General features: G+C 47.9%; 1 protein-coding gene across 1 annotated transcript in view; it reads right to left on the bottom strand.

The window, feature by feature from the left end:
- The window catches only part of Rragd (Ras related GTP binding D), a 39,607-nt gene extending 20,624 nt beyond the window's left edge, over window positions 1-18,983 (bottom strand). Inside the window, exons 1-2 of the mRNA XM_038347756.1 lie at window positions 18,703-18,983; window positions 4,103-4,398 (exon numbers count right to left, since the gene is read on the bottom strand). Of these exons, the coding sequence (XP_038203684.1) occupies window positions 4,103-4,398; window positions 18,703-18,847 (441 nt within the window). The 5' untranslated portion in view covers window positions 18,848-18,983. The remainder of the gene's footprint in view (window positions 1-4,102; window positions 4,399-18,702) is intronic.
- Between the last annotated feature and the right edge of the window lie 4,124 nt (window positions 18,984-23,107).

Genomic DNA, 23,107 nt, shown 5'->3' with positions numbered 1-23,107 from the left:
ACATAGTGAGTTCCAGATAGCCAGGGCTACACAGTGAGATGTTATCTCAAATAAACAACTTAGCCAGTTGTGGTGGTGCACATCTTTATTCTTAACACCTGGGAGACAGAGGCAAACGAATCTCTGTGAACCCGAGCCCAGCCTGGTCTACAGAGAGTTCCAGGCCACCCAGAGCTTAGTGAGATGCTGCGTCAAAAAACAACTGTCAAAGAAATGCTTCACAGTGCTTATTTTTTAACAGGAAGGAAGGGGGAATTGAGGGACAGAGAGGAGAAAAGGACGGGTGCATTGAGGGGCTTCCTGGAAGTCAGGGTTTCCTCTTTCCACTCCTAAGAACATCAGGTACTATCCCAGCAAACACTTCCACCGATGAGTATTAGGTTCTGAAACCACTTAGTCAATCTATAAAGATTTCTTTTAAATGTGTGTGAGACATGCCTGTGGGTACGTCTGTGTATACCATATGCATGAAGTGCCCTCAATATTTAGAAAGGGCATTGAATTCCCTGGGACTGGAGTTGCAGATGGTTGCGAGCCACTCTGTCAGTACTGGGAATCAAACCTGGGTCTTCCGCCAGAGCAGCAAATGCTTTTAACTGCTGGGCTACCTCTTAAGCCCCTTCATTATTATTAGTAAGAGGACTCAATACTATTTTTCCTTTGTGTGTGGGGGAAATCAAACTCCAGGTATTATGGACAGTAGGCTAGTGCTCTGAGCCACACTCGTGACCCCCAATCAATGTTTCTACATTTATTTGTTTGTTTGGGTAAGTGTGTGTGTGCATGCACATGTGTGTGGAGGCCAGCAGGCAACTTGCAGGAGTCAGTTCTCTCTGTCCACCATGTGGATCTTGGTGATCAAACTTATATAGTCGGGCTTGACAGCGAGCACCTCTTCCCACTGAGTCATTTCACCAGCCCCTGGCCTAGTTATTTTAATAAGTGTCACTTCAGTCTGGAGGTGGTGGCGCACGCCTTTACTCCCAGCACTCGGGGGTCAGAGGCAGGCAGATCTCTGTGAGTCTGAGGCCAGCCTGATCTACAAATCAAGTTTCAGGACAGCCAAGGTTATGTAGAAAGACCTTGTCTGGGGTGGGGAGGGAGGGGGCGGCAGAGGAAGAGCAAGATGCTCATGCCTGTAATCCCAGCATTCCCTAAGAGGCTAAGGCAGGAAGGCTTCTGTGAATTCAAGTCCAGCCTGAGCACCAGTGTGAGACCCTGTCTCAGAGAAAGAAGAGGTATGAAAAGGGGGAAAGGGGAGGGAAGAAGGAAGACAGGAGGAAAGAGAAGAAAAGAGAAGAAAGGAGGATCTTTCTCAAACATTATTAGACTTTCTTTCCTGTGACCTGCAGTAAATTAAAAAAAAAAAATAACCACAAAACCAGAAACACAATTACCAACCTAAATGACTAAAATTGCGTAGCCAAAATAAGCAACTTTGGGCTGGAGAGACAGCATGGTGGTCAGGAGCAGCTGCTGTTCCAGCAGAGGACCAGAGTCATGTTCCAGCACCTAAGCAGGGCAGCTCATAACCACCTAAAACGCTGCTTCCGGGAAAGCACACACCTCTGGTCTTTGCAAGAACCTGCACTCATGTGCACAGGCCCACAAACACTGAGACAGGTACACATGCAGACCCATACATTGAAATATGTACACAGGCAGACCCATACACCAAGACATGTGCACATGCAGACCCATACACTGAGACATGTGCACACACAGACCCACACACTGAGACATGTACACAAGCAGATCCAGACTGAGACACACATACACATGCAGACCCACACACTGAGACACAGGTACACATGATTAAAAATAAACAATGAAAAGTAAAAATAAAGTAAATATACTTATTTGGGGGCTAAATTACAGCCATATCATAAATGCCTTAGATATGCTCTGGAGCTGCTACACAGCACAGTATGGTATCTGAGTATTTACCAAGTCAGCATCGAAAATGATCTTTAACCCTGGGTGAAATCCACTTACTCATAGGCAGCTCCTTAAACAGCATGGGCTGACTCAGGGGAAGAGGGTTCCCCGGCCTGTACTAGGCACACGCTAGTCACTCCCCTGGGCACCGAGCTCCCGGATTTACAGTGCTGGCAGACAGACAGGGAGACTGGTCAGAAAACAGGTCTGTACACGCTGGGTGCCAGGAGAGCAGCTCCCGACAGCCCAGGCGTGTGAAGGGTCTCTCCTCTACAGACCTCACACTGAAGGAAGAGTGAACCCCTGCGCTCTGAGCCCAGTTCCCAGAGCTGGTCACACAGCGCAGCCTCCTAGAGCAAAGGTTTGCTGAGATGCTCCTTCTGTGTTACACACATCCTGGAAGGCTGACGGACAGATGGCAGAGTTTCAGGGAACTCTCTGAACACCACTCTGGACTGGGTTTGGCATTCCCTAGAGAAGCTGCTCCCTTTAGGCCTGGGAAATCCTCCAGCCTGCACCATGGTCTCAGACACTCTAAGGCCCCAACCTCACCCACCCGCCCCAGTGCTGGCCAGCCTGATCTCCCATCCTCTTCCTCCCACTGAGCCCAATGGCAAGGCCCCAGTTGGAGAGGAGGCTGGGGAACAGGGCTCCTCACCAGTCAATATCCCCTTACCCTTCACTAACAACCAAGTTGAAGAAGGTCTACACAGAACTGTAGAACTGTTAATAAACTACTAAAAATAATCTTTATGACAGAAAACTAGATAATGCAGGAGACATAATTTGGAAGGATTTTAAATTCTTACATAAATGATATGACGAAACTCACCCCATATCCCTATATCCCCAAGTTATCTATGTGAACACAGCTATAGGAGCAAAGAACAAAAATAGAACTGGTTATTCAAACACAGATGTGAACCATGGAAAACAAGACACCTACCTCACATTTCAACAGTCATCTACAAAACACACAAAAGAGTTATCATAATCAAGTGTGTACTACTACTAATAATTTGATTCAAGGGCTAGAGAGATGGTGCAGTGATCAAGAGTAATGGCTCAATTCCCAGCACCCACACGGCAGCTCACAGCTGTCTGTAACTCCAGTTCCAGGGGATCCGACACATCCTTCAGGCCTCTACAGGTACCAGGTATAAAGGTTGTTCACAGACATACATGTAAGTAAAACACCCATACAGATAAAATAATACGTTAAAAATAGTATTTTGATTCAGAAGAAAGTTTTCACTTAGAATTTTATCTACTTTAATAACAACTATTGTAACATATAACCTTCTAAATGAACTTTTATTGCAGAGAACCTGTAATCATTCCACACATCTTCTGGCATCTGCCCCACATCTATGAAGTTTCCCAGGTTCTTAGTTAGGGTTCTACGGCTGTGAAGAGACACCATGACCATGGCAACTCTCATAAAGGAAAACATTTCACTGAGGTGGCACCTTCCTGTTCAGAGGTTCAGTCCATTATCATCATACTGGGACATGGCAGCAAGCAGACAGACATGGTGCTGGAGAAGGAGCTAAGAGTTATACATCTTGATATGCAAGCAACAGGAAGTGGTCTGAGATACTAAGTGTGGCTTGAGCATATATGACACCTCACAGCCTGCCTCTACCGTGACACACTTCTTCCAACAAGGCCACACCTACTTCAACAAAGTCACTCTTCCCAACAGCACCATTCCCTATGAGCTTACGGGGGGCCAATTACATTCAAACTACCGCAGCAGGTATATGACCTTATTTATGGGTTAGCTGGGTATGGGCTATGACTGACAGGGAGCCTTTTCTGCGGAATGTGAGGGCTCTGGGAAATCCTTGTTTGATAGAAGGGCCTATTGCAGATTTAAAAACCTAAACCACTGGGCCAGCAGGATGATTCAGCAGGTAAAGGTGCTTGGCTCTGGCCTGACAAGAGTTTAATCCTCTGAGCCCACAAGATGCGGGAAAGGAGACTCTGGAGGCTCTGACCCCGCATACATGTAGGCTATGGTGAACGCAAGTTTGCACACACATTTGCATGTGCATCACACACTCACTCACTCACACACACACACACACAATTTTACAAAAACCACTGCAAATGGACGTGGGTGGGTGTGGGGAGGTAGGTGCCGCCTGTGAAGAGTCTGTACCTGGGAGTCGATGACGAAGATCAGCGCTCCTGTTCCCCGGAAGATCATCTCGTAGTCAAAGGTTGGGTCAAAAAAGTCAATCTGCCCTGGGAAGTCCCAAATCTGAAAGTTGACGAAGGAGCTGTTGGAGACGTCTTCCCGGCAGATCTTGTTGGTGCTTTCCAGGAACAGGGTCTCACTTGGGGACATCTTGTGAAAAACAACTTTCTGTATGGACGACTTGCCACTCCTTCTGAGACCCATGAGCAGGATTCTGGGCTTCACCTCAGTGCTGAAGGGGTCGCTCAAGTCCAGAACTGGAGAAACCATAAAACAAACAGGACAGGGTGAGTCGTTCTAACCAGGGGCTTCACCTCCATGTCAGATGGTCTGTGACCCAGATGCTACTCTTCCAAACAGCGTCCCCTCTACCACCCACTCATGAGAGGGACATCTGGAGATCTAAGGCCCTGAAAACTGCCCTAACACCCTCACATATCCCTGAAGGGCAGAGAGCCATTGTATAGCTCGGCATCCCAAGCAGGAACTCTGGAATACAAAAGACAGAGGCTTCCTGGAGCTCAGTGCCACAGGTCTTTAGCCACACCCTCCCTCCAAGGCCATCAGAGTCTCAGCACTTGGTAACCCTCTCCTGGCTGGCATCCTCGTGGGCCTCGCAGCCTAGAACACAGAACTCGAACATGAGACTCAGACCTCTCTCCCAGGACTGCCCACTTCAGCTTCCATCATCCGGTAAGATAACCACAGATTGCTATTAATGTTTAAATTAAATGAGGCTGGAGAGAGCCCCCCAGTGGCTGCTTTTCCAGAGGAACAGAGTGGGGTTCCCAGTACTCCTGTCAGGGGCTCACTGCACCAACTTCAGGGGATGCAACCTTCTTTTCCAGACTCTGTGGGAACACTCACCCCAACATGCATATGTATGCATAATTTAAAAAATAAAAATAAAAGATAAAGACAAAAATCTTCTTTAAAAAAGAATCGGCTTTAAAAATCCATAAAATATAATTAATAATGACGATAAACATGTCTCAGGTCTGTTAGGATATTTAAATGAAATCAAGGACCTAGAATTATTAAGACTCAAGCAGGAATGGTGGTACACGCCTATAACTCCAATACCTGGGAGGCTAAATCACGAGGATCATGAGGTCTAGGCCAGCCTGATAAAAGGCATGAAGACTCAGTCCGTCAAGGACGCTGGGCCAAATGGTCATCTACATGCAAAGACCCTTACCTGAGATCGCATACAGGTTAACTCAAAATGGTCCAAACACCTCAACTTCTTAGGAGCTAAAACTAAGCTCTCAGGAAGAACCAAAGGCAACCTCAGATTAGACAGTCTTCTTAGCTGTAACCATGTACAAGTAACCACAGAGGAAGAGGGATGCAGACTATATATCATCAGAACTTTTAAAAAATGGGCACTGTGGAGATGGCTCAGCAGTTAGGAGTACTTGCCGTTCTCGCAGGTGACCAGAATTAAGTTCCAAGCACTTAAGTCAGGCAGATCACAGCCACCTGTAACCCTAGCTCCGAGGGACCTGACACCCTCTTCTGGCCTCCTCAGGGACACACATACCCATACACATGTACGTGTGATAGAAAAATAAAACTCTTAAAAAAATTTAAATTCTATCACCATAATGGAAAAAAGCATTTGTGAGTCACTATGTGACAAGGCTCTAACGCCTTCAATACATGAAGAACTAAACTGTCTTGGTGAACAACCCAAGGGAAAGGGGGCCAAGGAACCAAACATCCTTCCAAACAGGATACACATACATCACTCTATCGTTACTATCTAACAAGCATAAGAGGAGATGCCCTGCATTATCAGCCACTGCAGACACATGTTAAACCAGGAGAGAGGCCCAGGATAGAAAGTAGCAAGTGTAGGGAATGCTTTTTGATTTTTAAGACAGGGTCTCACTGTGTAGCCCTGGCTGTCCTGGAACCCACTGTGTAGAACAGGCTGACCTCACACTCACAGATACTATGTACAGTATTCAAAGCACACCTCAATTTAACAACTACTTAACTACATTTCTTCATCTGTAGGGGGGCATGGTGTGCATGTGGAGACCAGAGGATAACTTGGGAAGAGTCGGTGCTCTCCTCCCTCCACGCAGGTCCAGGTGGAAGACCAAATCCCACTGGCAGCACCAGCTCCCCAACACCATGCTTACACAGTCTTCCCCAGTTCAACAACCGGCTGGCATACATGGTACAAGCTGTAATCTAGGGTAGGATTTAGGTAGGATGCACCTAAAACACATTAGGTTCCTTCCTCATCAGCGGTCAGGCTCTCCTGGGACTGCCACAAGTCTGCCTCTGGAAATCAGACCGTGGACTGAAGGAACAGGACTTAGGTCACAAGCTAGTGCCATCCCAAACTGAAGCCCTAAAACCAGAAGAAAGGGTATGTGCATTATAAACCATAGCTGAACAAAAACACGTGGACGGCCAAGCCCAAAATACAGAACTCAAAGTTATGAGAAATCCCTAAGCAATACAAAGCTGGGAGAGGAGCCGGCAGGCCTGGAAAACCGTGGTGCAGTGATTCTTACTGCAGTGCATGGGACCTAAAGTGTCTGAGGCAGGAACTGCCATCTTCCTTCCAGACACTCCCTCAAGGATGAGCATGTGAGAGATACTGATTAAAATGTGAATTACAGAAGAGGACATAGGCTCGATAGCCGGAAGAAGCAGGTTCACTAAAGAATCAGAACAAACTCTCTTGTTATGACAATGAATCTAGAGAAAAAAAAAATGATCACCTTGGAGCACGAGCAATCCAAGAAAGGGCCATGGGGGTTCTGGAAACAAAAATATTCTGAGGACAAGACAGACAGGATGAAAGGGGGACTCCACACCCACAAGGAGGGAAGAAAAAGGAGGAAGAAGGGAAGGGGGAGAGGGAGGAGGAACAGGATAAAAGGTGGACTCCACACAGACAAGGAGGGGAAGAAGGAGAGGGAGAGGGAGGGGGAGGAGAAAGGAAGAAAGGAGGAGGAGGAGGAGCAGGAGGAGGAGAAGGAGCAGGAAGAGGAGGAAGAGGAGCAGGAGGAAGAGGAGGAGGAAAAGCTCATTTCTACTACTATCCCTACTTTATTCATAATACTCCAAAACCGAGAACTCAAACATCTATCAACAGGTAAATGGATAAGCAACTTGCAGCACATCCTAGCCATACAAGGAACTAAGCAGGGGCTGGGTGCTTGCCTAGTATGCACCAATGTCCAACCTGGATCAGCAGCACAGGAAGAAAGGGAGGGAGGGAGGGAGGGAGGAAGGAAGTTGTTGGCGCTCACAGTTTGTAGAGAAGGATCCAGTTCTATTTTTTTCAGAAAATTCTGAAACAATATAAACTAACGTACAGTGGCACACAATGCCTCAGTGGCTGCCTGGGGACAGGAGTAGGGGTAGAAGGGACTCCAAGGGGGTAAGGTAACTTTGCACTGGATATGGTGGATAAATGCTTTACCTGACTGTGGAAGCTTTCAGAATCATATCAAATGTGTACTTATTTTTGCAAATCGCATTCTAATGCGAGTTATTTTAAAACTGCAGTCACAAGAAAAAGAAATTGGATGAGTTCCGGTTGCTCTTATTACTATCTCCTAAATGATGTTTGATGGGAGCAATGCCCCGGGGCCAGCCTGGGGAGTGGACTGGGGCTCTAAGGCAGATCTTCAGATCTGGCAGCAAACACCACCTTCTGCCAAGCTGTCTCACTGGCCCATCTGCTGATCTTTCTGAATACAACTTCTTCCAATAAATAAACAAAACACAAGCATTACAATGTCCACAAGTTCTAAGTCTTTCTGGCCAGGTAACACTGCTAGATGCAGGTGTAGTCTTGAGTTCAGTCTGGAAATGCAGGCTGGAGTGTCTCCTCTCAGGGGGGCAGAGGGTGGCAAAGGATACTTTGTGAAGGGAGGTGGGTGTGAGTTTAGAAGTACTAGCTAAAGTAAGGTGAGTGAGACAGACGTGCAGCTCTCATTGCACATGGGGCTGGATGTAGCTCCCTGCTGGCCGGGGTCCAGCACACACTAACCAGAGTGGAAAGATGGCAGCCACATCAGCAAGATGCCATCAGCGGGGACCAGGGCATTTGTGATGCAGTCCACCGCTTCGGTTAGATATCTAACTGCACACTATGTGCCAGGGACTACTGTGCCACTTCTGAAACCTTTCCCAGCCACTGACAAGTACCCAAGGCATCTGGGTAAGGAGGCTGTCCAGATCACAAGGCTGGATGTGGCAGTCCACTTGGCAGCACCTCCACCACATTAAAACCAGGCCATTCCTTACCTTACAAGGTGACTTCATGTCAGCCATACGGCCTTCTAACATCAAAGATGCTTTTCTTCCCCATCATTTAAAAAAATTATTTTACATACCAACCACACTTTTCCCTCCCTCCTCTCCTTCCGCTCCCTCTCCCTCCACTCCCCCCCACCTCCCACCCACTTTTCTGGTGTGGGAGGTCCTTCTGTCTCTGTGTTGCTTTTATTGGTTAATGAATAAAGAACTGGCTTGGCCTATAGCATGGGAGGAGGAGGGCGGAGTCATGAAGAAGCCATGGAGCTGCTGCCAGAGTCAGACATGCCAAAACTTTGCAGGTAAGCCACTGCCATTTGGTGATACACAGATTACTAGAAATGGCTTAAATTAAGAGGTAAGAGTTAGCAAATAAGAAGCTAGAACAATTGAACCACACAGTGATTTAACTGATGCAGTTTCTGTGTGATTATTTCGGGTCTAAGCTAGCTGGGCGGCCGGGAACAAAATAAGCAGCTTTCTCCAACACTTTTCCTCCGTCTCCATTCAGATTGGGTAAGGCCTCCCATGGGAATCAACATAGCATGGCACATCAAGCAGAGGCAGAGCCACACTCCTCCCCACTGCATCAAGGCTGAACAAGGCATCCCCACCATAGGGAGTAGGCTCCAAAGAGCCAGCTCATGCATCAGGAACAGGTCCTGGTCCCACTGCTAGGGGGCCCACAAAAGACCAAGCTACACAATTGTTACCAAAATGCAGAGTAGTTCTGTTCCATGCCAGTTCCTTTGCTGTCCGTCCAGAGTCCAAGAGCTCCCACAAGCTCAGGTCAACTGTCTCTGCGGGTTTCCCCATCATGATCTTGACCTCCCTTGCTCATATAATCCCTCCACCCTCTCTTCAACTGAACTTGCGGAGTTCGGCCCAGTGCTTGGCTGCGAATCTCTGCATCTGTTCCATCAGGTACTGGATGAAGGCTTTATGATGACAACTAGGGCAATCACCCATCTGATTACAGGGAAGGCCAGTTCATGCATCCTCTCCAATATTACTATGAGTCTTAGCTGCGGTCATCCTTGTGGGTTCCCGGGAGTGTCCCTGGCACCAGCTTTCTCCATACCCCCACAATGGTCCCCTCTATCAAGGTATCTCCATCATTCTCCTGCTTATCCCGCCCACAACTCGACCATCCTGATCTCTCATGGTCCCATCCCTTCCCTCTACTCCTCCCACCCCCAGTTTACCCAGGACATCCCTTCTACTTCCTCTTCCCAAGGAGACCCATGTGTCATTCCTAGGGTCTTTCTTGTTTCCTAGCTTCTTTGGGGCTGTGGATTGTAGCCTGGTTATCCTTTGCTTTATATCTAATATCCACTTATGAGTGAGTACATACTATGTCTTTTTGCATCTGGGTTACTTCATTCAGGATGATTTTTTTTTCCTAGTTCCTTCCATTTGCCTGCAAATTTCACATAATTGAGGGTTTTTTTTTTTCTGCTGAGTTATACTCCACTATGTAGATATACCACATTTTCTTTAGCCATTTTTTGGTTGAGGGCATCTGGGTTGTCTCCAGGTTCTGGCTCTTACGAATAATGCTGCTATGAACATAGAAGAGCAAGTGTCCTCGGGGTATAGTTGTGCATCCTTTGGGTATATGCCCAAGAGTGGTATTGCTGGGTCTTGAGGTAAACTGACTCCTAATTTTCTGAGAAACCGCCATACTGATTTCCAAAGTGGCTGTACAAGTTTGCACTCCTACCAGCAGTGGAGTTCCCCTTACTCCACATCCTTTCCAACACAGGCTGTCATTAGCATTTTTGATCTTGGCCATTCAGACAGGTGTAAGATGGTATCTCAAAGTCATTTTGATTTGCATTTCCCTGATAGCTAAGGATGCTGAACACTTTTTAAAGTATATTTTGGCCATTCAAGATTCTCCTGTTGAGAATTCTCTGTTTAAATCTGTACCCCATTTTTTAATGGTACTTTGATGTCTCGTTTCTTAAGTTCTTTATATACTTTGGATATATCAGTCCTCTGTCAGATGTGGGGTTGGTGAAGATCGTCACAGACCTTGAAAGAACAATACTCAACTTCATATAGAAAAACAAAAAAAAAAACAAAAAAACCCAGAATAGATAAAACAAGCCTGGAACAATAAAGAAACTTCAGGAAGCATCACTACCCGTCATCTCGAGCTCCACTACAGAGCTCTAGTAATAAAAAACAGCTTGGTAATGGCATGAAAACAGACATGAGGACCAATGGAATTGAATGAAGACCCTGACATAAACCCACACACCTATGAACACCTTCCCGAAGCCCATGGTTGCCATCCAGTCACTTAGTCTTGGCAGGGCAGATGGAAAATTGGGATCCATTTTGTTTGGTCCAGGGTTTGCCATGGACAAGATGCCATGGACCTGTATGCCGCAGGATGAAGTTGGCATCCTCTAATTTCTCCCCACAGATGGACCCGCTGCCAGTGTCATCATGGCGTATCACATCTCCACCCTGGCGAATGGATCCTGGAATAATTCTGTGAAAGGAGGAAAGCTTACATCCAAATCCTTTCTCTCTGGTGCTCAGAGTAGGAACGTTCTCTGCTGTCCTTGGAACTTTGTCTGCGAACAGCTGGAGGGAGACACAGCCCAAGGACTTGCAGTCAGCCACCATGCTGAAGAACACGATTGGGTTGCTTATGGCTGCAGCAAACTCCCTGTAGGTGGATCATGATCTCAAACTCCTGATCCTCCTGCTTCTACCCCTAACTGCTGGCTCCCTATCTCCACAACATTAGAGCACTCCCAGGAGGAAGGCAAGTGCCTCAGCCTCCAACAGAAGGGCTCCCCACCAACACTTCCTGATCATGTCAAGTTGAGCTGTACGAAACTAGGGAAGTTAAATGCTATAGGCAGGGGCTCTACACAAGATGATATCAAGAGACTCGCTACAGAAAAACAACAGACAGGGAGACCCACAGAGGGCTCTAAAAAGTGGCATAGGGCCTTTGGAGGTTATTGCTGATGTGGGATAAAACATGTAGAAGGGTATTGTTCTTATTTCATGTCCTGAATGCCTCTTCATGTGAGGCAGGATGGCAGATGCAAAGAGAGACCCATCACTCTCAACAGGAGAGGGACAGAGATTTGAGAAGGCACAGGAACAATGCTTAGGAAACTAAAAGTTCAAAGCCTTAAAGAGGAACTGTGGAGAGAAAGGCTGTTCCTGGAAGAGACCTGAGCAAGTTACAGGGATGGGAGGTCAGGATGCACTCTGGAGACAAGAGGAGTCTCACAGCCTGGAAGCACCCAATGTTCTCCTCTCTCTCTAAACACCGTTCTCACCCCCACACCTGGCTCTCCTTCCCTCCCAGCCACTCAGGCCTTCCAGAAGGGCCCACAAGGTCTTTCCTCCCGTCTTCCTCTCTCTAGAAGGCATCCCCAGACTTTTTCTCCTCACCCAGCCCTGCTACCTCATCACCTTTTCTGACCTAAACCATACCCCACCACCTCCTAGGCCAGAACCTGAGTCTTTTAAATACTGCTCACAACAAGGCCATTCTTTTACTTTGGTATCTGTCCTGCTGGTTTCCTTGTGTGCTGTCTGTCTCTCTCAGAAGGATACACACACAAGGCACGTAGCAACATTCGGTAAATACCTCTAACTAAATGAGTGGACAAAGCCCCACAGGCGTGGCTGAGACTTCCTGGAGAGCCTGGTCTGCAGACTGATTAGAGAGGCAGCAATGTGGAGAGCCTAGACCATCATCAGCCCCTAATCAGCCATTCCTTTCCCACTTCTGAGACTGATAGATAATAAAAATCCTTTTGGAATATATCAATTTAGCCCACTACTAGCTTCCATTATCCAAAAGCTAAGAAAGCCATCAGAAAGCATTTGAAGCTTATAGGCGATGCCCTTGTCCTACTGAAACCCTTCTCTGTGATATCCCCCGACACTGTATTTTTTTAACGTCTTGATTTGTAACCCTTTGTTCTATTATTATAAAACATTCCTATGTTAGAATATCCTATTATGTTCCCATACCATAGTCACTAGTAGTTGCTCCAGAATAAACCATTTGAGGTGAGAGCTGTTTCTTTCAACATAGGCTAGCTCACCAATTCAGTGCTGGGAAGTTTTGCATTTAATCCAACATCCAGGAGAAGATCGCTAATACAAAAGATTAACATGGTCTCATTCACATTTCAGGAAATTCCCTCCAGAACTGAGTCCCAAGGAAGAAGGGTCTGTGTGTGTGGGACTTAGGACACCACTCTAGGGGCTGGGGCACAATGCTTGCATTGCATGAGGGCCTCAAATCTGACCCTCACAGCTTATCATAGGCCTGGCAGAGAAGAGACATCTGGGTCTATCAGTCTGATTATCAAAATATTCAAACAACTGACCCTAAAGAAATGGGAATTTTCCTACAGGACTCTCATGCTGGGAGAAGGAAAAGGTGCCAATCAGAGGGGGTCTTGCCTTTAGGAGATCTCACACAGCTTGTTAGACGGCCTCACGGGATGAGACTAAAGCCCAGACAATGATGGGCCAATGGTGGGCAGGACCACAGCTCCTTGGACCTTGATTTAAATTTTAATTTTGCTTCAGGACTTAGAAGAGGCAGTCTTGGGGACTCTGCTGGATCTCTTTGGCTCTCTTCCCAACATGGCCACAATGCATATACCATTTTCTGCCTTCAAATTTCAGTTTTACTTGCTTACTAAGGATAGGTGTGGCGCAGGTGTAACTCAAAGGTCGGTAGCCCATATGAAAAGGTTCCTCTCAAAGCCCTTCTTCACAGAGCTCGCTGCCCAGGCACCTTAGATTCTCAACCTTCCCAAGGTAGCGACCCTTTAATACAACGCCTCATGTTGTGGTGACCCCCAAACTATAGAAATATCTTAATTACTGCTGTGATATTTTGCTGGTTATGAGTCATAATGTAAATATCTGATATGCAGGTATCTAATATGGGATAACTTTGAAAGGGTCGTTCAACCCACAACAGGGGCAGCAACCCAAATGTTGAGAATCATTCTGTAGTTGCAATTTTGGGGGGGGGGCTCCAACCGGCTCCCAAAGAAAGACACGATATTAATTATGAATGCTTGGCCTTAGTTTAGGCTCTCTTAAGTTAATTTAACCTATTTCTATTCATCTGTGTTTCCCCTCAGGAAACTTTCATTCTGTATTCTACTCTCCTGCTTCCTCTGTGCCTGGCTGGCTGGACCTGTTCTTTTCCCCTCTCTCTCTCTCTCTCTCTCTCTCTCTCTCTCTCTCTCTCTCTCTCTCTCTCTCTCTCTCTGTGTGTGTGTGTGTGTGTGTGTGTGTGTGTCTGTCTGTCTCTCTCTCCTTCTTCTCTGAGCCTAAATTCCTCCTCCTTACTCTCTCTGCCTGGAAGCCCCGCCTATACCTCCCCTCTCACTATTGGCCATTCAGCTTTTTATTAGACCAATCAGATACCTTAGGCAGGCAAGTTAAAACAGCAACACACCTTTACATAGTTAAACAAATACAACACATTTTTGCACAATTAAACAAATATTCTGCAACACTGCTAGTCTAGGGGTTCTCCTTAGAGAAACAGGGAAATTCTCTGCATGAACTCTAGCTCACAACAGTGAATCTTTTGAGGGTGATCTCTTCAGTTTGAGGCCAGGCTGTCCCACATAGCCAGTTCTAGGTCAATTAGACTACATAATGAGACCCTGTCCCAAAAACATGATATAAAAAAGGTATATGTAGAAACAAAAATCTCCTATAAAATTCTCTCGAATCATACTAGTAGGGAACTGAAAAGCATGATTGAATATATTAACATATATTATTTGTAATATGTACTATATATTATTCAATATATATTCAGTTATGTTTCTAATTTGTAGTGATTTACCAATACTTCCTAAAGGAGGAAGTGTTCTTAGGAACTTTTTTTAATTGCTTGAGAGAAACTCAAGGCTGTTTTTATACAAACCTCTTTTACACACTGAGAAACAAGTGACAGAGAATCAACAGCTTCTCAGAAACATTAATCAAGGAGTGAGAAGCCTGAGTCACAGCGAAGCTAGGGAGAGCCATTGTCAACAAAGAACTTTACAGGGTTTGACAGAGGAAACAGAATTTTTGTTAATTTTTAAAGGGGTAGATCTATGAGTTTGGACCCCCACAATCTACTTTCAGCCTGAGGCAAAGCTATGCATTTGTAGCCCAATGGACTAGTGAGACGGGCAGGCATCTGAGACACTTTCATCCCCAGAGGCTCCAGGGTCCAGCACTAAAAAGCCATGCTGCCTTAAGGAAGAAAGAAGGCAAGGACTGGTGCTTGAGGGTGTCCAGGATTGGCTAGTCAATCTGGTGCACACTTTTTATGAAAAGGACAAAGGATACTGAAAGAATAAAGGGGGTAGAAGAGGTGGTTTAGGAAGCAAAGCTGTCCTGTACCACTGCGGGGTTGGGGAGGGATACGAGGTTGGGGAGAGCTAATCTAAATAAAGTGCCGCCTGGGACAGGCATCTTTCCATGATCCTCTTTCCATCGCAGAGCCCATTGCTTATCTAGAACTCGCTTATGTTCCCATGACACCACCCCATGTCTGTTCTAATAATAAAACAGGAAAGGCGGCTAATAAAAGGGCAGGTGTATCAGGCCTTGAACTGGTGATCCTGCTCCCACTCTTTGGAGTGCTGAGATTGCAGACGTACATCACCACACCCGGTTAGTAACGGCTAGTAGGAGGGACTTGCTGTATTCAGGAAATATCACCAGCTTACCCTATGGCGACTCCAGTAACAAGCGAAACCATCGCTTCCTCAGACTCCAAGGGGCACAGGCCTCTGTGAAACCAGTCCAGATTCAGGCAGACTGGGGTGAGCAGCTATCTTCGCCAAGTTTCTCCTACAAATTGGGGACTTTAAGGGAAACTTTTTACTTTCTGATTCAACGACGGGAGGGCAGATAACAATGGGGGTTATCTTTTGGTCTCGGTCCTTGCCAGTTTTTTTGGTTTTTTTTTTCTTTGGTTTTTCAAGACAGGGTTTCCCTGTAGTTTCTAGAGCCTGTCCTGGAACTAGCTCTTGTAGACCAGGCTGGTCTCGAACTCACAGAGATCCTCCTGCCTCTGCCTCCCGAGTGCTGGGATTAAAGGTGTGCGCCACCACCGCCCGGCCTCCTTGCCAGTTTTTAAAGCACAGTAACTTACCTTAGCAAATGTAAAGTCAGGTGTCAAAAATTAATCATTATTTATAGTACAATTATGAATTTATATGGGGTGCTGAGGATTGGAACCAGGGGCCAGGATATACCCCTAGCTCTATGGTAATTGGTTCTGGTAATGTGTGTGTATGTGTTGGTACTTTATCCAAGTATGTGGATGCCAGGTGGACTTTGTGTGCCTTCCCCATTCTATCCGTCTTATTTTGGGGAAGGGTCTGAAGCTGGAACTTGCCAACTTACCTAGTAGGCTGGTTGTAAGCCGCAGGGCTCTCTTGTCTTCCCTCTCCAGGGCTGAGATGACAGACACCTGCCCCCCTCCACTCATCCCTCCCATCAGCTTAAGTGGATGCCAGGGATCTGAATTCTGGTCCTCACACCTGCACACAAGCATACTGTCCATCCTGTTTTAGCACTGGTCCGTTTTCCATGGTTTAATCATTGTCCCGTCTCTGGAGTTTGATTCGGGGCAGCGTATGAAGACGAGACTTGCCTTACTGTGATTAGCATCAATGGAAGAAGGCTTAAGTAGTGCCTCAGTTGGTCCCCAACAGAACTAAGCTGCTTGAAAACGCGCCTGCTGTTCATGAGTAGAATATGGAGTGGGAGCCAAAGGAGACAAGCATTTGAGTCCCAGCTCAGCTGCGCTACATTCTCGAGTTTACCACACATGGTAAAACTCACAAGGGACTCAGGTTATAGATGAGATGGGCGCTCCACACGTCCTGTCGACTAGGGGCAGTGGGAGCTTTCCATCTTCAGCCTACGTTCTCTTACACATCTCCTGACAAATGGCCTCAACTAGCAATGCTAGTCCATCCAACGTCCCACTCCCAGGCTCCCAGAGATTACTGACCTTAATGGGGAAAACTCCCAGGCCACTACTATAAGATGAAGGCACTAAACCTCCTCTGTTAGGTCACTAGTGTGTCATTCAATCCATAGCCGTCTTTTGCCAGGTAAGTCCCTGATTTTCACTTTCTCCTAAGTTTGAGAATAGACAAATGCGGACTTCACCAACATCTAAATGTGAGCTTGTGCTACAGAAATGGATGGGTCAACAGCTAAAGCACTTGTCGCTCTTCCCGAGTACCCATGCTGGGTGGCTCACAACCTCCTGCAACTCCAGCTCCAGATCTGACTCTCTTCTGGGCACCTACATCATGAAGCACGCGCGTGCACGCGTGCACACACACACACCCCACACGCAAAACCTGCCAGCCTTCAGAAGGATAAGGAGCAGGACATCTAAATTCTTGGCTGCCCCTCTCCCAGTTGCAGCTCCCTGAGACAGGATCAGTTGGCAGACCCTAGCAGGAAGGTCAGGCAAATGTTCTAACAGAGGCAGGGAAGGCAAATGTTCTAACAGAGATTGTGCTTCGGGGGCCTAAACCTCCAGACTTTTACTAGGAAAGAACAGAGGCCAAAGATAAGAGAAAGTGTTTAAACGATAAAGGATCGGAGAAAGAAGCAGACCACCTGTGTACAGCGGACAGAGACCACCTGTGTACAGCGGACAGCGGAGCAAAGCCAGGCTTCTGCAGTGTTTGCCAGAGCAGAAATGAACGTGCCTGCTTCTCACCACGTGAATGTGCTGTTGCCTTTTATAGCAAGATTCCAGGATTCCGCCTGATCCAGGAACTCCCAGTGGGGGCTTATTACTGAAGTCATCAAAACAAAGCTGCAGGCAGGGTTGCTTTTAGATTAACAACACTGGGGGCCTCCCATTCCGGGCTCTGGAAAAGTCTTTTGTTTCAGGAATTCTTCCCCTTGGGCAGGGCTTTACTTTCACTTCAAATTTTGCCAAATCAAACTTCAAAAGTGCCCCCCAGCATCCCAATAAAAACTGCATAGAGAGAAAAAAAAAAAAAGAACGGGTTCTTTTCCCTCCTGGCAAGCGCCGGCCCCCGGGACAGTATCAAATTACCGGCTTTTCCTCTGGAATAGGGTCTCCTCTTTAAACTCCCACACAAGCTCCCTATTGTGCACCTACCTTTTCAAATACCTCGCAAAAGCATCCCCGTTCAGCCTTTTTATGGGAGGATCTAACTGCTAGATTCTAACAAATGCTAATTAATAATAACGCGACTGAAGAAATTAATTTTTTAAAAAACGTGGCTAAGAGATCCACTGTGGGACCAATTAAAGGGCCCGCAGGAAGGGAAACATGCGTACAGGTGCACACACCAATTTAAACAATGGAGAACCAGTACCAGTCCTCTCTAGAGAAAAGCAGCCAGGGAAGGGAATGGGTAACTCGGAAAGCTGTTCCTCATCTGCCGGGTTCAAGGCTTAGTTAACTTTATCCCTTTCTGATTCGCCGAAGTAGTCCCCACTGCCAGATGCACAATCAAAGCTGGCTTTCGAGAAAAGCTTTGTAGAGAGCTTCAAGTTCAGTTTAGTAGATTCTCCATAAAAGTTGTTAAAACTCCAGTCACGAGTACTTTTATTCCTCAGTTTCTTCAGTGTGGGGCATTGAAGAGATTAGTCCTCTCCCTGAGATGTTTACAACCTACACTGAGAATGTTAACAGCCCCATTCAACTGACCTTTTCAAGTAACCTTCCGCTGGGGGTGGGGGGAAAGAATGTTAAAAGAAAAACAATCAGGAATCCTAAATCTTTGTGTCCCTGTCCCAGGAATGAAACGCAGGGGATCTGAAAGGCTAACTCGAGCTCCTTCGGGAAGAAACAGTTGGCTTCAGTGGCCAAAGATCGCTCGCCCTGCGCCCACTCCTGGGGATGGATGACACGAGGTACATTCAAAGTGTCTTAAGACCGGGATCCCCCGAGGTCTCCCGGAGACTCGGGTACCACCTGCAGCGCGGGCCCCGCCCCAGAGCTCTGGTCCCACGCCGTGGACCCTCTCGCGGCTACAGCGGGGAAGAATGACACGCGCAGCTGTGGGCGACCCAGCAGGCACGCTGCCGCCAGCTGCCTCTTTTAGCTCGACATCCGACCCCGCTCCCCGCCGCCGTCTGCAGCCCGGCCTTGCCCCTCCCCCCCCACCACCACGGCGCCCAGGACCCGCGCTCCCCGCATCGCTCCGCACAGCGCCCCCGGGACGGCGAGCGCGCAAGGCAGGCCGGCTCACCTCCCTCCTCCGGCCCGCTGTCCAGCTCGCCGTCCGAGGACCCGGGCCCGTCCTCGTAGCCCGCCAGTCCCACCAGCTCATCCTCCTCCTCGTCGTCGCCGCCGTCCTCACCCTGCAGCTGAGGCTTGCCCAGTACCTGGCTCATCACGCCCACGCTCGGCTCCAGGGTCCTGCGTGGGCCGAACCGCCCGCACCTCCCCGGGCGAGCCTGGTGCTCTGGGGGCTGCAGCGGCGCCCAGCCCCCCCTCCCGCCGCCGCCGCTGCCGGAGGAGCCAGCCGGAGCGCGGCAGTTCTCCCCGGGAGCGCGAGGAAGCGACTGCGTGACCCGAGTCACCTGACGCTTGTCACACACACGCACCGCCGGGCGCGCGCTCGCCGGCCGCAGCCACCGCTTGCTTGCTTGGCGGGGCGCCGGCCAGGGCCACACACGTTCTCCCCACCCCTACGGAGCGCGGGTGTCCAGACGCTCCCCCGCCCCCCGCCGATGCTGCACGCGGTCTATGCACGCGTCACCCGGAGACCACCTTGCCGAGGACCACCCCGACCCGCCGCCTGCCTTCTGCAGCGCCTCTGCCTTGCACGACGGTCTTCGAGCTTTCTGCGCTCCCAAGCTACCCCCCAATACTGTGGCACCCAAGCCCCCACTCCACAGCCTTATGCCATAGACTCCAGGGGCTCGGAGAAATGCACTTTGCTGGGTAGTTTCCATAGCAGTTTCCTCTGAAGGACTTCCCACCAAGAATATAGTTACATTTCCGAAGAAATCATATGTCTCGTGATTTATATCTAAAAAATAATATACTAAGTAATTCCTTGTAACCTTCTGGAAAGCCTCAGGTGTATAACGCACTCGGGGCTTTTTATGGCCAACTGCTAGTGTCTTGGTGGTGTAGCCCCACATTAATGTCCCACGCCTTTTGTGGGAGGTGAGGGGCAGCTCTCAGATTGGAATAGCAGCGGTGTAGGCTGAGGAGGTGCTTTCCTCCTTCGCAAGCTTCTCGCCGCAGGACACAATGGACCCACCCTTCCTGAAAAGAGAAAAGAATAAGTCTGAACTTCCTTCAAGTTAAGCACATAAGAAAAAAAAAAAAACCCAGCGGGCCAGCAAGGTGATCTGGATCCCGCAGGTGCCAGCAACTCAGCAGGTGGTGAGGCAGAGGAGGAGAAAAGCTCAGGCTGGAGACTTGTGGCCAGGGACAGGGCTCACTAGGGGTCCTCGGAGAAGCCTGGGTAGGAATAGGGTTACTAAGCCGTGACTCACGTCTTGGGTTTCTTCTAGGTGGGTGACTGCTTTTAGCAGGAAAGGCCCTAACTTCTCCAGTTAGAGGCGGTAGTATTCCACGCGGCTGCAAGGTCAAGGTCGTTCCTTTAACACAAAGATGTTAACTGAAAGTCTCTTCATTAAAGAAGCATTTTGCAGAGAATTTAGGGAGTCAAGACAAGGATTATTCAGTGGGAAACTCACACCACCTCTTAATTTAGCGGGAGGGAGCGAAGGGAGCCAGAGATCTGAAGAGCAGCCAGGAAACAGGCCTTGTATTCCAGCAGGCAGCAGCTGCTGTCGGAGCCACCCTGACCAAGATGATAAGAGAGGGAGTACCCCGGCCTCTCTCCTCCTCCCCTATCTCAGAACACTCTCCGGAAATGCCTGCCATTGGTCCAACACAGCCAGAAACCCGTGGGCAAAGGAAGACTGAAACCTAGCGGAGGTCAAAGGGTGAATGGGGAGAGCAGAGCTCAGGCTCCTTCACTCTCCCCACAGGAAGCCGCCTTCTCTGAACCTCACCAGAACGCCACTGCCACAGAGTTAGTCGAAATATTAAATGAGAAACAGAAGTCGATTCTCATGGGCGATTTTCCTTCCTGTAGAGAAGAGAGTGGGCTGTGTGGCTCAGTTAGTAGGGCGCTTGTCTAGCAGGGGGCCCCTGGGTTCAATCTTCAGCACCTTGTCAGAGGGCGTGATGGGCAGCAGGAACTCAGTGAGACTGAGGCCGGCTTGAAATCCCTCAATCTCTTTTCAGAAAAGGAAGTGTGGGGGGCCACCCATGATACTCTAAGTCTGAGCAAGTCACCCAAAGGAAGTTCTTTACTTCCAACCATTATCACCTGGGATATCATCTGGCCATCGATAAATTTAAATAAGAGGCATGAGTCTCAGTAGTTTGCCCTGAAGCAATACCTGGTAGCAGGAAAACACCACAAACTGAGATTACCCTACCCCCACCCAAAAGCTGACCGTTCAAAGGAAATGCCTGACATTCCAACCACTGTAGATAGGATCACCTTTCAGCCCACCTCACTAGGACACCCCTAGACAGATGTCAACCAATCAGGGGTCCTGAACCTCAGAGGTCCCCTCACCCCCACCTTTACTACTAAAAAAAAAAAAAAATTCTAATTGATCTCGGGGGCTCTCCGGTTATTCTAATACGTTGGACATGCAGAGAGACCGAGTTTGCAAACTTGGTTAAAATAAAGGCTCTTTGCTTTTACTCGGTCTCCTTTGTTGGCTTTTGTGGGAACCCCGCGGATTTGTGAATAACAGAAGCAACCTGGAGAGGATAGGGGATATTTCCCCAGAGCTAGCTTGCCAGTTGGGGTGGGGCTCATGACTGGCCTGTTTCAAGCATCAGGGAGGTCCTGAGACACCGTTCAGATTCAGACCAACCAGTCACTCAGATCTGGTTACTGAGTATGGTCATCCGGTGAACCCGGGGTCTCTAGGGAGGACGACTCTCAACCCAACAGCCCCCCCACACACAGAAAAGATGGAAATGTGTGATGATTCTCTGACTGCCTCAGGGAGAGAGCTCTTATTTGTTTTTGTGGATATGTGTGGGTTTCTTGCACATGTGTATGTCTGCACCACCTGAATGCAGTTCCTACACCGACCAGAAGAGGGAGACAGATCCTCTGGAACTGGAGTTACAGATTGTTGTAAGCTACCACCTTTTAGTTGCTTGGAACTGAGCTCAGATCCTCTGAAAGAGCAGCCGTTCCTCACTGCCTTGCCATCTCTCCAGCACCAAGAAGAGAGCTTTTATTGGGAACACTAGCAACATATCAGAACACATTCCAAGGTGTCTGAGAATTGGATCATTCTTGAGAATAAAATGGACCAACATCCCTGTCATCTGTTAGGGAGACAGAGGCAAGACTCAAGGCAGCCTGAGGTCCTCCTCTAGTCTTGTAGGGACTTCAGGCCAAACCAGGATCATAGTTTGAAAGCAGAAAAGAATTTCAAGACTAGCCAGTATGAAGGAGAGTTGGTTATTGTGGGAGCCCATGGATGTGGATTTGTTCCACCTTGACCAAAGATCAGAGTTTAGCCTATTCTTGCTCCTTCAAGGTTATAGACAGGAGGTTTGACCCAGGGTGTGGCTACTAACAGGATGTTTTTGACTAGAGTGTGGTTGCTTGATGCTTTGGGTATTGAGAAGGTTATTACTTTGTTCCTTGCATCTTGGTAAAGAAGTCTTTTGTCTTCCCCCTCCTCTTTGGATTGAGGTATATAAAGCCTATGAGAAATAAACACAGGCCAGATTATATGGCCTGCCCATGCATACTTCAGCATTGCCAGAGCAATAATAATAATAATAATAATAATAATAGATTCAGTATTCACTGGGTTGCCCTCCTGACTCTATCCTATGTCTCTGTCTACTTCTTTGTGTCTCTGCTTTTTCTGCCTAACATCTCTAACCCACACGTCCTGCCCTGGGAAAGTACAAACCTGTCGAGACTGGACTGACACATTATATTTCATGATATTTGGGAGGTGCCGGGACCAGAGTCTCACCTATACAGCCCTAACCTGATATCTAGGCCAGGCTGGCCTCGAACTCACAGTGATCAGAGATCCACCAGGACTAAAGATGTGTGCCACAACCAGCCTTTATGTAGGGATTTTGTTTTTGTAGCAGGGCCCCAGATCTTAGTAGGTCCCCAGGCCGTCGCACAACTGACTCCATTATGGAAATACCATTCAAGCTATAGAAGTCAGCATGTAAATTGTACCACCTGCCAAAACAAAAACAAAGGTCTAATCCATCAAAGTCTATAGTGTCTCCAAATAGACCTGTTAGGTCTCAAATCCAGACAAATGGATAACTAAGGTGCCTATTAACATATCAAAGTGGACCCTGGCTGCCAGGTTTTCCCAGCATCCCTCAGTTCCTGACTGTTACAGGGTATGGCTGCCTTCATACCCTCCTTCCTACACTAAACGTCTCCACTCCAGGGTCGTGTTTACTCTGGATTCTCCCAGATAACTCTGCCTCTGCTCTCCCTCTTATCTATAATAAACTTTCTCCTCCACCATATCTAGGAAAAGTCATGCCCTTACTTTTTTATCCCTTTTTCTCTAACCTTGTTTTTTGGCTTCTGTAATTCTGCTCCTGGCTAA

Source organism: Arvicola amphibius, chromosome 11, assembly GCF_903992535.2.
Source record: "Arvicola amphibius chromosome 11, mArvAmp1.2, whole genome shotgun sequence".
NCBI lineage: Eukaryota > Metazoa > Chordata > Mammalia > Rodentia > Cricetidae > Arvicola > Arvicola amphibius.
Note: the sequence above shows the minus strand (reverse complement) of the source record. Positions and strands in the feature narration are given on the sequence as shown.